The sequence below is a fragment of the Ruditapes philippinarum genome, unplaced genomic scaffold (assembly GCF_026571515.1).
Source record: "Ruditapes philippinarum isolate M1 unplaced genomic scaffold, ASM2657151v2 ctg2491_1_1_1_1, whole genome shotgun sequence".
Lineage (NCBI taxonomy): Eukaryota > Metazoa > Mollusca > Bivalvia > Venerida > Veneridae > Ruditapes > Ruditapes philippinarum.
Genome location: NW_026857176.1, coordinates 3,147 through 18,890, shown reverse-complemented (window position 1 = coordinate 18,890; position 15,744 = coordinate 3,147). Strand labels below are relative to the sequence as shown.

Here is a 15,744-nt window from a genome sequence, read left to right as displayed (position 1 = left end):
CTAATTTTGGCAAATTCAATAGACTATTACTAGAAAGCATTATTATATAATTACTTCTCATAGTGTAGTAGCGTTTTGTAATAAATTGTTTCTTTTGTCTACTGCACTATCAAATCGATAATTTTGAAATATTGATAATGTTCATTTTATAAAAATAAAATATGTATTATGTCTAAATAAATTGTAAATCAATTCCTAGATTGCGGAGTCTATCTCATATAAATAATTTTATTTCTCTGTTCATAATACTTTCTGCCTGACACATTCTTCTGTTGTACTCATGTTACAAAATAAATTAATGTCATGTTGGACCAGACTTTGTTATATATACTTTACGTCAAATGAATAAGGGCTTAATGACTTTTATTTACTTAAACAAGCGTATTATTATCAGCACAGAAATATTCATTTTCCAAAAAAAGTGAATGAAGGAGACATTCCTAATTACCACACCTGCATTGAGGATTGAGGATCGGTTCACAAAGACCATTGCATATCCTTATAGATGTAACTAAAACAGATTTATCAGCAACCATGGAATATCTGAACCATACAGTATAGCTGTACACAATAATGAGTTCTGTAACCTGATTGAAATGGATTGTATTTCACGGATAAAAAAAAATTCACTGGTATGCAAAGAATGAAAGATTTTGATGGCAGATTGGGAAGAATAATGCCATCGAATACCTTATAATCAAATGACCAGTCATAAACTTAAACGCTTTATTAAGTGAAATTGGGATGCTACATATCTGTCATAATTGGAACAGAACATTGACATATGTAAAGGCACAGTAAGCATCAAACATTATACATATGTTTTCACAAAAGCTTTTTATAGGTTTGGTGTCCTTTTCGAATCTTTAAACAGTACTTAACTCATTGTTGATATTTTTTAGATATCCCTTTCTTGCATATCAGACTTGCATTTCCGTAAGTTTTACCCATGCCGGAATATTCCAGATGAGTCGCGTGCTGTACAATGGTACGGTTAGGATGACGTCATTTTACCGTTATGAATTAAGTTGTAATTCATACGCTGTTGTAAGAAAGTAGTTACGGTTGTAATGATATAAATTGTCATTGAAAATAAAGATAAAGAATTTTAAATATCATAGAATATGGTAGAATATGCAAGAAAAAATATCTGACATATGTTTGCGATTCGGATCGGAATATCCGTCCCTCGGTCACCCGCCCATGGGCGGTACATCGGCTAACCTCGTTCCCGCCCTGGGCGGGTCACCTCGGGACGGATATTCCTAACCGAACCGCAAAATATGACAGATATTATTATTCTTTTCGTGGTGTAGTTATTATAATGATTAATTAAGTGTTCGACTTGTGATAAGCATATAGCATGATCTAAATATTAAAGCATTATTTAACACATGTTTGACCTTTCTAAAATAAATTAGGAAAATTATTATTTCTGTTGCTTAATGGGCTTTAAATAAACGAACCTTGCAACATAATTATGGCTGTCAGAGTAACACAATACTTTTTTGCTAAAATTTCTCTCATATATTAAAACATGTTTCAACTGACTTTAATCTTTCACTAGGAATATCCAATGAGAAGCCCGATGTCACTGTGTTAAACGTTGCAAATTCTATCTAATGCAATGAAAATACTTTTCAGGCGAGAACTTCAAGAAATATATTAAACTACAAATATTTTTGCTTTGTCATACTAAATCGGCAAGTGTCACTTTAGCAAAATAATTTAAACTAGAACTTGAACTACTTCTGGAATATTTGTTTACAGTTGTCAATAGAAACGAGCAAAACAACGCAAATTATTTATAAGTTGTCTTTTTCGCAGTGACATTTCAAAAGAAGGAAAATGATAGTGCTTTGCAATATCTGGTAACAAGATTTCTACATACATTGTTACAATGTACACTGTATATACCATTGGTATAATGTAAAGAAAAGCATTATTACACTGCATGAGGCAGCAACTATAACATTGTTACACCTTAAACAATATTGTCCACTTCTCTCATTTGACGTCTTAATGGTGCAACCACGATACTCTTATCACACTATTAAATTCTACATGTGAGCCGCGTCATGACAAAACTAACGTAACACGTTTGCGACCAGCATGGATCCAGACCACCCTACGCATCCGCGCAGTCTGATCAGGATCCATGCTGTTCGCTTACTAACTCTATTACAAGTAGAGATACTGATAGCGAACAGCATGGATCCTGATCAGACTGCGCGGATGCGCAGGCTGGTCTGGATCCATGCTGGTCGCTAACGCACTATGTTGGTTCTGTCATAACGCGGCTCATGATATCTATAACATGACAACTGCTTTATGACAAAGCATGTCTTTCATTACTTTCGCTGTGTCATATTATACAGTTGTAGACATATATGGCATAGCCAATATTTATTTGTTTTACCTAGTAATCTTAGGTCTTAGAACTTCACTAAGATCCGAAAAACTATATATTGACCGAAAAAGGAAGTCAACAATTTTCATATGGAATAATAATAGTGTATGTCTTGATGTCTTTAAGATTGCATTAACCGCTGTGTTTAAGAGATTAAAATTGATAAAGCAGTTATTCCTTATTGTTTTGAAATCTATTTTATATCTAATAATTTGAAACCAAATCATTATATCAAATATCATATGGCAGATCAGGGTTTAACAATTACTATCATCGAATATTATACCCATAATGACAGTCTTTGGCAAAATACTTTTTAGGGGACTTACGTCCTAAACTCTTATTAGCCAATCAGAGCAGCGCTTTTTATAAATGATATTCGATATTTCTTCCATTATTATGGTACTTTAAACGTTGAGAAATTCCTTAAAAATGGAATGGCTTTTAATTTTCGCAAGTCAAAAGGTGTCACATGTGGTGCAGTTATTTTTTTTCGAAGTTCTCTCTGCCGTATTTATTTAGTAATACACATCTCCATCTAACTTTAAATATCATATCGTAATTTAAAACTAATTCTTTAGAACGGGCAACTTGATCCTATAGCGCTGCATCGGATGATAAAAATCAAAGATAACATTTATTTCTTTATAAATTGCAAATGTTATCTTTACAATTTCAAGATACCATTATATATATATTTTTTTTGTCGGACTTTAGTCCCTCCGACACTGCAAACTTTATAAGACGACTTGTCAGCATTAATGGATGAAGTCCAAGTAATACGAAACCGGCGACCGTAAGCAATCGACCACGGAGTTTTCCTTTCGTTCACACAAATTATCTTTCCACACATCAGTCGTCTGTAATGTCAGTAACTATGCGACTATACTGCTTAAAAAGTCTTCCTTTAATTTCTTTATTGGCAGTGTCAGCCGCTTTTATAACATGTTATCAAAGCTGCTAATTGTCAATTTGTCAATTACACGCGGCTTCAAAGCCAAAAATAAATCCTGACGTACGGTGGTTCTTTTCGACTTTTCTTACATGACGCATTTTTGATTAATGTAAATAAACAAAATTTTCGATTTTTGTGAATAATGTAAATAAATAAAATATGTATAGAACAGATAATATTATATTAAAAGAAGTAACTCCAAAATAAGATACAAATAAGTGATAACGTTAGTCTCCCTTTAAACAATTTAGAAATAACCAGCATGTATGCTGAAACGATCATACCACTATATCTTAACAAACATTATAATTATGAGTGACACTGTTTAAAATTATTATGTCTGATACTGGAAATTGTTACAAAAATGAAGAAATAAATCAATAGTGCTGCTATACTAGATAGAGCTGCTATACTGATCTAGAGGTAGGTAAATCACTCTGGTTATTGGAGCCTTTTCAGAGGTACATGTACTTCAAACATCATAATGATAATAAACAATACTCAATTTTTAAAGTATTGCGAGCAATACACACGTCAAAAACCGGTTAGAATCACAGAAACATAAGTCCTTGTATAAGCCTATACTTTATAACTCCTACGTGGGAGATAAAAAAAGCCTAATTAAGAGTTTATAACTCCTACGTAGGAAATAAAAAAGCCTAATTAGGAGTTTATAACACCTACGTAGGACTTTTAAACTCATACGTAGGACTTTTTAACTCCTACGTAGGACTTTATAACTCCTACGTAGGAGATAAAAAAAATCCTAATTAGGAGTTTGTATCTCCTACTTAGGACTTTATGACTTTATAAGAAATGCATACAGAATGCTTTGCAAAATCTCAACATTCCGGACCGGTATATCGGCGATGGAACAAGACACTTAACCCTCCCCCCCCCCATCGGGCCGAAATTTCAAATCTTATATATAGAGAACATTTCATCTTTGGTTTATACAGAATTTATTTAAGTTTGATTGTGTAGGAAGCTAAAAGCGTACAGACACACTTTCGATCCGTTCCTGGAACCAACCAGTACGTACTGAGCAATGAGTGTAAAGTTTCTTGCTCAAGGAAACAACGGCTTGCACCCAACGGAGTTTGAACCCATGCGGCCAGCGATCATTAGGTTACTAGTCACACGGCCATGCCGCCACACTACACCTTTTAATAAAGTGTCTCAGGTTTCTAAAGAGTACAGTGTCTTAGGGTGAGGTGTCTGTAAGCATTGGCGATGTATCCCGAAAAATATCTTTACAGCTATTCGAAAGACTTACTCGACAACAAACATTTCTAAAATTTGAATATATCAAAATTTTAAAAGGCTTTAACGATTACTTTTTCCATACGAACTAGCTGAATAAAACGAGCAATTTATCCATTTTCGGCCGTTTCAATTGATTTAATCCTTATAGGGGGCAGGGGGGTAGTGAAGTGTCTTGTTCCTGCTCCGTAAAGTTTAAGAAGAAATCGGTTTGTGGAGCATTATGCATGCATATGTTTAATAATGATTTATATTCTACTTTGAACAAAGTTTAACCCATACATTTTGTGTACATGTGTATAATAAATATATCTAAACGTACATAATACAGAATCATCGTTAAATATATTCAGAGAATGACAAAATCATCTCTGGCTACAGACTAATGGCATTTACTAAAGCGGCTTGCCACAATAACAACTTGACACATATTATTTATTTTTCTACATAATATGCTATCATAAGTTATACTCTAGCATACATATCCGTCGAACTCTGTGCTTTCAGTACTTTGACAATTATCCTACGTAGAAGTTATAAAGTCCTACGTAGAAGATTAAAAGTCCTACGTATGAGTTATATAGTCCTACGAAGAAGTTATAAAGTACTAGTTAGGCTTTTTTATCTCCTACGTAGGAATTACAAAGTCCTACGTAGGACTTATAAAGTCCTACGTAGGAGTGTTAAACTCCTAATTAGGCTTTTTATATTCTACGTAGAAGTTACAAAGTCCTACGTTTCCTACGTAGGAGTTATAAACTCCTATTTAGGCTTTTCTTTCTCCTACGTAGGAATTACAAAATCCTACGTAGGACTTATAAAGTCCTACGTAGGAGTGTTAAACTCCTAATTAGGCTTTTTTATATTCTACGTATGAGTTACAAAGTCCTACGTTTCCTACGTAGGAGTTATAAACTCCTAATTAGGCTTTTTTTCTCCTACGTAGGAGTTTACAATTTTTAAAGAACATGTTAAATTGGCACCAGGACGCTTCCGTACTAGGACGCTTCCGTACCTGGTGCCAATTTAACGTGTTCTATAAAAATTGAAAACGCCTTCGTAATAGATAGAAAATCCTAATTTGGAGTTTATAACTCATACGTAGGACTTTATAAGTCCTACGTAGGACTTTGTAACTCCTATGTAGAAGATAAAAAAGCCTAATCAGGAGTTTATAACTCCTATGTAGGACTTTTAAACTCATACGTAGGACTTTTTAACTCCTACGTAGGACTTTTAAACTCCGACGTAGGACTTTGTAACTCCTACGTAGGAGATAAAAAAGCCTAATTAGGAGTTTATTACTCCTACGTAGGACTTTAAAACTTCTACGTAGGACTTTGTAACTCCTACGTAGGAGATAAAAAGCCTAATTAGGAGTTTATTACTCCCACGTAGGACTTTATAACTCCTACGTAGAGGAAAACTTATAAAGTCCTACGTAGGAGTTATCTTTTTTATATAGAACAAGTTAAATTGGCACTAGGACGCTTCCGTATATAGGGGTTTGAAGTAAATCCTTCTTGAGTAAAAATGGTAATTTCTAGAAAAGAAACTAAGTTTGAAGGGGAAATAATTCTAGAAATAGCCGAGCTCAAGTACTGAAACTTCTTTCACGTGGTTTTAGTGATTATAAGCAACATACATGTATACCTTAAGTTTGAAGTAGATACAAATGTACCTTAAGAAAGAAAGAAGTTATAGGAAACAGACAACATTTTTAGTGAACATTCTAAGCTCAAGCCTTCAATTATAAAATTCTGGAAACAAAGTGATCCCTCGGAAGCATTAATCACAACAAAATAACATAAGAATTGCAGACTCGGTTTGATTGAGTCTGTACATGAGAGATAATGAATATGTGCAACATCCCTCACGCCCCCTAGCACCGGCTTGAGCGGTACTCAATTCTCAACACTTTATAGTGCTGGCATCAATGATCCCGAAGGACCAGAAAATATAACAACACTGAAGTGAAGTACGGGGCAACTTTTTACGGCTGCCACACGGCACTTGACACCTGCTGTTGTGAAGTACAAAATTCTGGAAACAAAGTTATCCCTCGGAAACATTAAGCACAACAAAATAACATAAGAATTGCAGACTCGGTTTGATTGAGTCTGTACATTAGGAATAATGAATATGTGCAACATCCCTCACGCCCCCTAGCACCGGCTTGAGCGGTACTCAATTCTCAACACTTTATAGTGCTGGCATCAATGATCCCGAAGGACCAGAAAATATAACAACACTGAAGTGAAGTACGGGGCAACTTTTTACGGCTGCCACACAGCACTTGACAATATTTTTAATAAAGGAGGTAGCATTATGAACCTTGCCACATATGATGTGGGTGTTGATAAGAAACATACATTTACAGTCTGAAGTAGATATATAAAATTTGAAGAAGTTACATAAATAAATTCTTCATGAAAATTCTAAGTTTTAGGGTGGTAGTTCTGATAATTTTTGGACTAGAGTAAGGACCCTTATCACATATGATGTGATTGATAATCAGAAACATATATTTCAAGTTCGAAGTAAATACCTTAAAACTTAAGTTATAGTGAAAATGATTTTACTGCTTGAAAACCTTAATGCGGTCGCCGATGTGAGGCAAGTAGGACAGCTCTCAATACACTCCCTATAACTTCATTATTACTTTCAGTACTTTTTTAATTATCACAAATATATTTTTGTTATATGTGCCATGTTTTAAGTCTCTTTTTCGCCATAGCGACCAAACTTTTCGTCATAGCAAGAAAAAAGGACGTGCACATCCTCAAGACTGTCACCTATCCGTATTTCAAATTTAATAAAACTGTTTGCGTTAGCAAAGGAACCAGTTTTGTAAACGGACGGATTTACAACGGACGGACTTGTTATTTTTTGTTTTTCATTTTAGTTTTTGGTAATATTTCAACTATTAATTCCGAACTACAGGTTTTGTCTTCAATTGATACTTCTAATTCTAACACACATATTCCAATTCAAAATTATCTTAAATGGTGCAGTTTTGTGCAATATACGTTTCAAAGAAACTTCCTTATTCGATTTTTCACTGAGATGCAGACTGCTTCATTTGTAATATCATCAATTATAGAACGAATTAAGAAGTGTGAACTCTAAACAAGTTATATTGATATTAACTTTCTTAATGTTAGGTTCTTACATTCTTTAAATTAAACCAAATATTAAATAACGTTGCATATTGCACCTAGAAGAAAAGAAAAAAAGGAGATATTGATTAAGATAAGTGTCTCTTGTATACATGCAAATGCTGAATTTAGAGGTACACAGTCGTGACCTTAGTAAGGCTCGCACCCACCATGATCTATGGAGTGTTAGAAATACACCTTACCATCCGCCCACTGCTTCTCATAAAATATTGACTTGGATGTATATATTAGTCTCTGTCTCCTATGTAATATTAAAATCTAATTTTATCAATAAATTGTATAAAATGTTAAGGTTATTCTTGTTTTTGATGCTTAAGTAGATCAAATTAGTTCGTTTTTGTCATTTTTCTCATAAGAGTTTGATTATACAAAATATTATATGCTTTTTTATAAATTTTTTTTCAGAAACCTTTTAGCTTCCTACTTAATCTTAAGAAGACAATATGGTTTTCTTCAGGCGGCTATCGTATAACTTCCCCGTGTTCGAGGGGTTTACACGTTCTCTTAGGATGCGAGAGGTCTGGAGTTCAAATCCCACTTTAGGGAAATCTTTTTTTTTTGTTTAAGCCAAATAAACACTGAATTGAATATCAGTGTTGCAATTAGTCTTATAGACAATTTACCACAGTTATAACACTGGAAACAGCATTAGTGGCATAATACAAAAACAAATTCGTTTATAATCTCACAACCTTCACTTTTCTGACATTTTGAGACCCAAACAAATTCAGCGCCTTCTGTGCTTTGAGTATAATATGTCATATCTAATCTTAGAAACATGCAGAAACATTAACTTGAACTTAAAATGTCAATACAATATCTCATTGCACGCTGGGTTTGATAGCTCTGATTTGACAGAATCTCGTCCATTTTTATTCAAATTGACTTCAGAATTTTGTTTTTCCTTAATTATCTCTTTTCTCTTCCTTTTTAACCAAAATAATGGTAAGCAGATGCATTGCTCTTTAAGCAATGCAGTTTATTGTAATTACTATTGGTACACCGCTAAAACATCATAAAATATAGATTTAGTTTATTTGGCTTCAGACGACAACTTAATTTGCAAATAGTTTAGATGGTGGTTAGGGTATGAATCACCTTTATTCTAGTTCCCTGTTTCAATATTCAAATAGGATTCGCCTGAATAAATGCAATAGACTTAACAAAATTACATACCAGTAATTTAAAGTAACAAACATCTAACATAACGAATATTTCACCCTTGAGCATTTGTTCATTTTTTTTATTTATCGCTTAAATACGCACCATATCTATACACAAGATTTATAAATACAGGTATAATGTATTTGTAAACATTAAAAATAGAAATAGCATAATAAAGAAGGAAAAATGGCTGACGGATATAGCATTAACACTGGACAGAAACGGACCTTTGGCATTCTTGATTATGTTCTGTTTTCTTTGATGTTTTGCTCTTCAGCCGCTATAGGATTTTACCATGCATATAAGGATAGAAACAAGAAAAAGACAGAAGATTTCCATCTTGGAGGTAGAAAGATGCATCCTATTCCAGTAAGCTTGTCGCTATCGGTGACATTTCTATCCGCGCTAATGCTCTTAGGAACGCCTTCGGAAATCTATATGAATGGAACTATGTTTTACTGGATTGTTGTCGCCATGCTCATTGCAACTGCCGGTGCTGCACATATCTTCTTACCAGTGTTCTACAGGCTGAACAAAACTAGCTGTTTCCAGTACTTAGAGATAAGATTTGGAAAAGTTACCCGAACAATTGCTTCTATCCTGTTCCTGATACAAACTTTGGTCTATATGGGGTTCGTACTGTACGCACCATCGTTAGCATTCGAAGCTGTGACCGGAGTCTCATTATGGGGTTGCATGTTTGGCACGGCGGCCGTGTGCACGTTGTATACAACACTTGGCGGTTTGAAAACCGTGCTTTGGACTGACAGTCTTCAATTTTGTATTATGATAGCTGGGCTTCTAGCAGTACTCATTGAAGGGACAAAGGCTACAGGGGGATTCTCCAACGCTTGGGACATTGCTAGCGATAACCAGCGAATAAAATTCGATGATTTCTCATTTGACCCGAAAACAAGACACAGTGTGTGGACTGTAGCAATAGGCGGATCGTTTTTCTGGTTGCGATACCTTTACGGTATCAATCAAGCGCAAATCCAGAAAGCATGCTCCCTTCCCACTCTTCGGAAAGCTCAGGTAGCTATGTGGTTGACTTTTCCAGGACGTGTTTTGATTGTGACATTGACCGTGTTAATAGGCGTGGTTATGTTTGCATTTTACAGCCAATGCCATCCGGTGAAGTTTGGAATTGTAAACAAAAATGACCAACTTCTACCGTTGTTTGTATTAGACACATTAGGGACGGTACCGGGACTTTCAGGGGTGTTCATAGCCTGTGTCTTTAGTGGAGGATTAAGTACTATCTCATCAGGTCTCAATGCCATGTCAGCCGTTCTGTTGGAAGATTTCATCAAACCATTTTGTTGCAGATCTGTTGTGAAGAAACATGGCATTTTTATGTCTAAAGCATTAGTTGTTGTTATTGGAGTTATACAGTTCGGAGTAGCCGTGCTGATTTCTAGATTCTCCGGTTTGATCCTCCAATTCTCATACAGTATGTACTCCATTACCGCCGGACCAATCTTTGGTCTCTTCGTCGCCGGAATGATATTCCCATGGACAAACAAATATGGTGCACCCATTGGCTTTCTTGCGTCTTTAGCGTTTATGTGTTGGCTAGGACTTGGTGCCTTGATTGAGAAGCCATCCGGATATAAACCTCTGTCGACATACACATCGGCGTGTAACTGGACGGCGGTAGGCAAGTCTCCACCGGTAAAAACTTTAGCGCCAATCATTAACGGTTCTACTACAACTACAGAGGAATCAATTCTTTACGACTTTTATCGAATGTCTTACCTGTGGTACACGGGACTTGGAATGATAATATGCGTCGGTGTTTCCTTATTGGTCAGCTTCTTAACCGGGTATATGAAACCGTCGGCTATCGACAGCCGACTTATGTGTCCTATTTTTGACATTATGTTCCCATTTCTTCCCGAAAATATACTAAAACCATTGCGATTCGGTGTTGTTTATGACAGGAACGAGAAGAATATGACAAAGGACGATAGCACAAAGTATGATGTAGAACAAAGTCTGATGTAGAGCAAGTGAAAAATGACGTTGATAATCCGTGGAGAAAAAAAATTGATATGAACTTTGCCAAACTATTTTATTGAAATAAAAATTCTGACACGTGATAGTGACTGAGGGAATCATTACAACTTCCTAATTCAAACCAAATTTAGCTTCAGCTTTTGGCGGAAATTGGAAACTTTTGTTTTTTACAAGCAAAACAATCTTTACGACCAGTGACAACGATTAAAAATCGCCATATCTTTGCGTCGACAAGGACTGTGAAACTGATTACTTGAATTGTATTAAGTGGTGACTGGAAGTGAAGAGAAATCAATTTATGAACAATAAGTGAATCGCAAAGAAATTTCTTGCATATGAGACTGGCGTTTTCGTTAGGTTTACCCATGCTGGAAATTTCATCTGGCATGGGGGTGCCAGATGAGTTGCGTGCGGTACAATGACATGCTTAGGCATGCTCAGCAAGCCTCGTCACCACCCCATGGGCGGGTTTCCTCGGGACGTGTATTCCAATCCAATATGCAACATATGACAGTTATTATTATTCCCTGGTGTTTGTGGCGTATATATTTGATTTTTTTACATGTGTGATTATATTTTTTACTTTATTAGCTTTTAGTGTTTAAAATATACTGTGCTCATCATTTAGTAAAAAAATTTTTCACAGAAATTTGTTGAGATCTATGAAATTCGTACTGAATATATCTAATTTAAATAATAGAATAACAAACTATATCTAATTTAAATAATAGAATAACAAAGTATGGGAAGCCGGGTTCACTATTACAGGTCTAGTTAAGTTCTTTTCTTTAAAAAACACTGCCAGTTTTTTAATGACACTATATATTCATATTGTGACCAATTATGGTGGGTAGAATTTTAAAGATAACATATGTGTGTTGTGCGAAGTTAAAACATATTCATTTTATATTTACAAAGAGACTGTGTATAAACAATCAATATTTTTAGTATCAAATTTGAGCATAGTATTAGTATATATCTGACAGTCTTTTGCAATAGATCAATACAAATTATGATAGAATTGATGCATAGATCTAGGTAATCATCGAACATGACGGATTAAATAACGTACATCATTACGTCATAACGTTTACGCCAATTTAAAACTAAAAAATGATGTTATAAACCAATGAGTTTATTTCATTTGGTAATGGTATTATTAAATTTTCACATGCGCTTAAACAACAATTTTAGTCGCATGTAAGAATTCACACACATAATAATAATGATGTCGATTTAGATAATGTCAATTTTGTTGGATTACTTACTTGCAATATAGAGTATATTATAAAATCGTTTAGGTAAAAAGATTATATATCAATAAAATGCAGTCAGTGTATGACTTAAATTAGATATGTAAGCAAAACGTATGCAGCCAAATATGTGTTTTTGAGCAACTGTCTCAAACAGGTAAGGTAGGGTAGATATTGATTGATATATATATTTTCCGTTTTGAAATAAAAAACGATGAGAAAACTATATTTCACGGAAAATGACTGTAACTTAATAATTCAGGCCTACCTAAACAGCGTCACCCCTAGCTGCGTAATGATTATATCGTAATTCATACAATTTCATTTTGTTACCGTCGTTTTTATATCGTTTTTATATCGTTTGTAAATATCAAGATTGTCTCTTTTGCAGTGATAACTCTACGCTGGTAACTACATTTAATTGAAATAAAAATTTATTTAATGAAATAAGAGAAATGCAATCAAAACATAATGAAAGTTTTATATATTTATACTTTTTATATGTTTATACCTCACAATAATGAGACGATGTGTCATGCGCAACAACCGGTCAACTACCTCCAAGGTCAAGGTCACACTTGGAGGTCAAAGATTAACATAGTCTTTTACAGGCTATATTTTGTGTCCGGTCCATAACTTTTTCATTTATCAAAGGAATCTGAAATAACTTGGCACAAGTGTTTCTTATAATAAGACAATGTGTCATGCGCAACAACCAGACCCCTACCTCCAGGGTCAATGTCGCTCTTGCTCATTCAAGGTCAACATTGCCTATTTGATGGTATATGTCGTGTCCGGTCCATAACTTTCTTATCTTTGAAGAGATTTTGTAAATACTTGCCACAATTGTTCAATAATGAGACAATGTGTCATGCGCAACAACCGTCACCTACCTCCAAGGTCAAGGTCACACTTGGAGGTCAAAGAATAACATAGTCTTTTACAGGGTATATTTTGTGTCTGGTTCATAACTTTTTCATAGATCAAAGGATTTTGTTAATACTTGCCACAAATAGTCACTATAATAAGACAATGTGTCATGCGCAACACCTGCATCCCTTCTACCACGTTCAAGATCTTAGTGGTCAAAAGTTAACATAGTCTGTTTTACGGTATATTTTGTGTCTGATATAGAACTTCTTCAGGATTTTGAAATAACTATGCACAATTAGTCACAATAATAAGACAATATGTCAGGTACAACACCTGCACCCCTACCTCTAAGGTCAAGGTCACATTAAGAGGTCAAAGATTAACAGAGTCTGTTATATGGTTTATTGTGTAACCCGTCTATAACTTCTTCATAGATCAAGGGATTTTGAAGATACTTGGCACAAATAGTCACAATGATAAGATTATATGCCATGCGTAACACATGTGTCCCTACCTCCATGGTCAAGGTCACATGATAGAATTTTAAATTTCGTGTTTCATTTTACTAGTATTTCTTTAATAAATTTATTGTTGCATTTGCAAATCTAGCATTGATCATAATTTTGAAATGAAAGTCCTGAAATCCATAGAATAGCACAATTTTATGCTTCATATAAAACTACCCCGAGGCGGGGAACGTTGGTAACTCTGCTACAAATTCTTGTTGTTGTTATTATCATTATTATTATTATTATTATTATCATTATTATTATTATTATTATTATTATTATTATCATTATCATTATCATTATCATTATCATTATTATTATTACTACTACTATCAATTTCCCTTTTCTTCTGTTTTAGTTTCCGTTTTACCTACCAATCTTAATTACATGTTCACATGTTTTATGTTATCTAGTGACAACTTTTATTTCAATCGAATCACATTTGTAAAATAAAATAAAAAATATAGAAACACCATTCATACAAAGAAGAGAAATTAAAACACTTTTTTTGAATGTATGATCAGCTTAACATTAGTCATATTCAATTTTTTTTTCAATTCAATATTTTATTAGGCATATAAACAGTTTTGTGCCTAAATGAATATATTAGCCGGCAACAAATATCATGAGAAGAGTATGTTATATACAAAGAATGATGATTTTTGTTTGTTTGTTTCATTTAACGCCTTTTCAACAGTATTTCAGTCATATAGGCGGGTAGTTACCTAACCATCGTTCCTGGAGAGTTACACCAGTACTAAACTACCTTCCTCCGCTCTAAACTACCAAAGCATCTCCCGGGGATCGAACCCACGCCAGAGAGGTAACTGGATTAGAAGTCATCGACTCTAACCCCTCGACCACGGAGGCGGTTATGAATGATGATAAATGTCAATTATTTTATATATGTATATGGAATCACTCGTGTTTATACATTTCAATTCGATAGCACATAAATTTATTTGCAAATGGCTACTACATTGTCCGATAAAATATTTCGATTACTGGGTCGTATAATTATAAACATGTATAAAACAGGATCGGTACATGTTATCAGGCCACACAAACAAAATTATGTGCTTTACATGCAAAAAAAGTAATACAGTATTACATTTGAACTAATATAAATCTAATCAGTAAACGCAGTGCGTTTTATATTTGCTAAATATATAAATTTTGCTAACTTCTTTAAAACATTCGACTGTTGTGTAGTTAACAAAGTTTTAAATTTCTGAGACGTTGGCCAATGGCAATAATATATAGGGAGACATGCATTTCTTATATCTCGATATCGATAATGCGGGCACACAAGAACAAAATGATATTCATTTTCAATAGCATTCATTTTACAATATAAACATTTTCTATCTTCTCTTACAACATTTCTGAAACGACCTTCTTCAATTGCAAATCATGGAATGAACATCTTAATCTAGTCAATGCAATACGATAAACATCAGTTTTGACAGTCAAATATTTTTCAAATCCAATGCAATCTTTTATAATTGTATAGGTACTCAGTTTTGGCATTGTATCAATCATTGAGTATAAATCTTGATAATATTGACTATACAATCTTTCGATCACAGCATTCAATTGATATTGAGAAATGGTAATACGATTCCATAAATATGCAAAACCTAAGTTTTCTAGTAATGATTTAACAAATAATTCTAAAGAATCCTAAACATTGTTTGTCTTACTATCTATAAAACTTTTGTGCACCATTGTATTTGGAGAATTCACAATTTTACACCAATATTTAAGAATACGTTCTTTCCTAATTATATCTAATGGTACTTTACCAAGTTCAGCATATACAGTAATGTTAGTGGTTTGCTGTCTAACATGCAATATCTGTTTAAGAAATCTTATGTACACTTTTTCAATATCAGGGGCTTTATGGTATCCCCATATTTCACATCCATAGTTTAAAATTGGCAAAATCATTGCATCAAACAATTTCAACTTTTCTGGGACGGCTAAAGATACAACATCAAATAATGAGTTAAGAGTAAATAGGGCACGTAGTGCTTGCCCAGATAAAGTTTTTTGAGCATTATAAAATTTGTCATTACTTGATAACATTACACCTAGATAACAAAATTTATTGACAACA

The 15,744-nt window shown here is 34.0% G+C and overlaps 1 protein-coding gene across 1 annotated transcript; it reads left to right on the top strand.

Annotated features, from left to right (window-relative positions):
- The first annotated feature begins 9,157 nt into the window (after positions 1–9,157).
- On the top strand, positions 9,158–10,978 carry LOC132748998 (sodium-coupled monocarboxylate transporter 2-like). The gene has a single exon (XM_060738662.1). It carries the CDS (start codon positions 9,158–9,160, stop codon positions 10,976–10,978), a length of 1,821 nt encoding a protein of 606 aa, XP_060594645.1.
- The last annotated feature ends 4,766 nt before the right edge of the window (positions 10,979–15,744 follow it).

Coding starts and splice junctions, on each gene's coding strand:
- LOC132748998 (XM_060738662.1), top strand. CDS start 9,158: ATGGCTGACGGATATAGCATTAACACTGGACAGAAACGGACCTTTGGC.